Source organism: Xenia sp. Carnegie-2017, unplaced genomic scaffold (genome assembly GCF_021976095.1).
Source record: "Xenia sp. Carnegie-2017 unplaced genomic scaffold, XeniaSp_v1 HiC_scaffold_6, whole genome shotgun sequence".
In the NCBI taxonomy this organism is placed as follows: domain Eukaryota; kingdom Metazoa; phylum Cnidaria; class Anthozoa; order Malacalcyonacea; family Xeniidae; genus Xenia; species Xenia sp. Carnegie-2017.
This window is the reverse complement of record NW_025813526.1, coordinates 20,213,877-20,216,061: the sequence shown is the minus strand read 5'-3', so window position 1 is coordinate 20,216,061 and position 2,185 is coordinate 20,213,877. Positions and strand designations below refer to the sequence as shown.

The window sequence follows — 2,185 nt, the reverse complement described above, 5'->3', positions numbered from 1 at the left end:
CTATTGCCTCTAAATAATAAACATTCATTCAAATGGGACTACTGAATCACACATGTTATTCAATGCACAGCTGACTGTTACTATTTTGTCAAATGTGGTCTTTACTCCTTTTGAAACAACAAAGTCTATTGGTTGAGTTGCAGAAAGGATTCCATATTTTTTCAAATATTGCCAATTACACGTTTCACATGGATTCTTACATTAGCAATCTTCCTAGTTTGCTCCACCTCAATCCCGCTTATTTGCTTTTTTCCTTTAGTAAAAGCTGGTATCTTTACACGAGCACAATACAATCCAACAGATTCTTGTATGTCAAACCCTCTGTCTGCTAGAATTACATCCCCTGGGTTAAACTTTTCTAGAAGACCACATTCTTCTGTTAAGTGTTTGTCACTGACACGACCACCCCATCAATCAGATATGAAGCTTACACTACCTTAGGGAGTAATTCCTATCAAATACTTGACAGTGTTATGGTGTTTGTATGATGAGTATGTCTGTGCCCTGGCTAAAGGATTAGATGCACGGTCGATGAAAATCCCAAAACAATCAATTATCACAGCACATGCTGGGCAGTTCTTGCGAAAATCCATGGGCATTGTTTTTAATAAGGCTTCTCCTTCAGGCCAATGGATAAGTGGACAAAGCCTGCTATGCAGAATATCCATCATTTGAATAAAAACTCTGGAAACAGTTGCCTCATGAATTCCATCAAACCTATAGGCTAAGTCTTTACCAGAAAGGCTGAGTCTCATTCTCATTAATGTAAGAATGAGTCTCTGGAAAGGGCTAAGCATACACTTGGATGATTGTGACAAGAAGCCAGACACAAAGTTGTAAAGGCACAAAAGAAGCTTCCAGGTAAGTAAACCTGTATAGAAGAGTACCTTTTCATCATCATCTTTAAATGCAACCTCATTTAGTTCCTTTTGCAATAATTTTTTCTTTAAATCAGAATTTTCCTTCCTTAGAAAATCCACCTCATCTTCAAGTAACCTCAGCTCATTAACAGTTTTATCAGTCTGTGATGACATTTCATTTGCCTTTGGTTCAGAGGTGTCCATTTTATCAACAACCTCATTGGGCTGCTCGCTTGACATTGCTATAAGGGCATTAGCAGTTTCAGATCTTCTCTTCTTTTCAATTATCCCTTGGTAGCGAGACGATCGTTCTGTGTTTCTCTTTTTTCACATTGTTGTGGCCAAGATTTTGACTTGGTGCCCAGTCTGGGTCATCTTTCTTTTTGTAGGTCTGCTGGTTTGCCTGTAGGAATTAATTCATTCTATTTTATGACATTTACAAGAAAGGATGATCGAAACTTAAGGCAAAATCCCATTTACTGACTGCTTCCTTGCATGGAATACAAAATGCCATACAAAAATATAATACAAAATATACGCAGATAATACAAAGATATTTATCACAAATAACACATCACTTATTTAGCTAACCATTTAGCTGAACACTAGTATCTTGGTACTGATAAAGACAAGTGTTTTTAACCTGATATGAAGTGGTCGCTACACACATGAGCATTCGCAAACTTTTCTGGCGTAAGATCTTCCCTGCGAATTCTTCGAAGCCATTCCTTTTGCCTTTCAAGTTGAAGTTGCTTCTTGTTCACATTCACATTACTTTTGACAGCAGGTAGGTGAAAAAACCGTCTATTCTTTTCTCTATTACATCGATTCGAGCATGCAAAAAAAGCACAAAAGTGAACCATGATGACCGAAAGTTTTACTTCCTATTACTTATTTATAAATGGCAGCACCTTACTTGACCCCCAGAAGAAGCTGAACATCAGCTGTGACGTCATGTGCAAAGGGTCTATAGGAGTTGAGCATTGCTTCGGGGCTGCTCATACGAGCCCAGCTAACTGGGATTCAGTGAGGCGTTAATTGATTTTGGCAAATGGAAACAATTCTATTCTTACATATCATTAGATAAATCTTCTAGAGCAAGTTCACTATATTTTGATTTAATAAGTATGCAAAACATTTAAAATTGAAACAACCAGTTTGGCCTAATTTGAGAATTTCAACAGAAATGGCTTGTGGCACTTAGCAAACAGTTGTAATCTTTAAGCTTGAAGTTTTGTTTCCTTTCAATAGCTCAAAATCAATTAACGCCTCGATGAATCCCGTGTAGCCAATCTCATATGAGCAGCCCCGTAATTAGATGAGTA

At 37.5% G+C, this 2,185-nt stretch overlaps 1 protein-coding gene across 1 annotated transcript; it reads right to left on the bottom strand.

Annotated features, from left to right (window-relative positions):
* On the bottom strand, positions 1 to 1,723 carry LOC124457281. Its single transcript, XM_047007559.1, has 4 exons — positions 1,529 to 1,723; positions 888 to 1,181; positions 201 to 272; positions 1 to 9 (listed from the first exon to the last, which is right to left on the bottom strand). The coding sequence occupies exons 1-4, from the start codon at positions 1,721 to 1,723 to the stop codon at positions 1 to 3; spliced, it is 570 nt and encodes a 189-aa protein (XP_046863515.1).
* Positions 1,724 to 2,185: the final 462 nt, after the last annotated feature.

Excerpts from the sequence above, each read along its gene's own strand:
- LOC124457281 (XM_047007559.1), bottom strand. The coding sequence starts at position 1,723 with ATGGTTCACTTTTGTGCTTTTTTTGCATGCTCGAATCGATGTAATAGA. Across the intron at positions 1,182-1,528 it reads AAAAGTTTGCGAATGCTCAT|AGAAACACAGAACGATCGTC; the intron begins GTGTGTAGCGAC and ends ATGTGAAAAAAG. Across the intron at positions 273-887 it reads TTAAAGATGATGATGAAAAG|ATACCAGCTTTTACTAAAGG; the intron begins GTACTCTTCTAT and ends GCTCGTGTAAAG.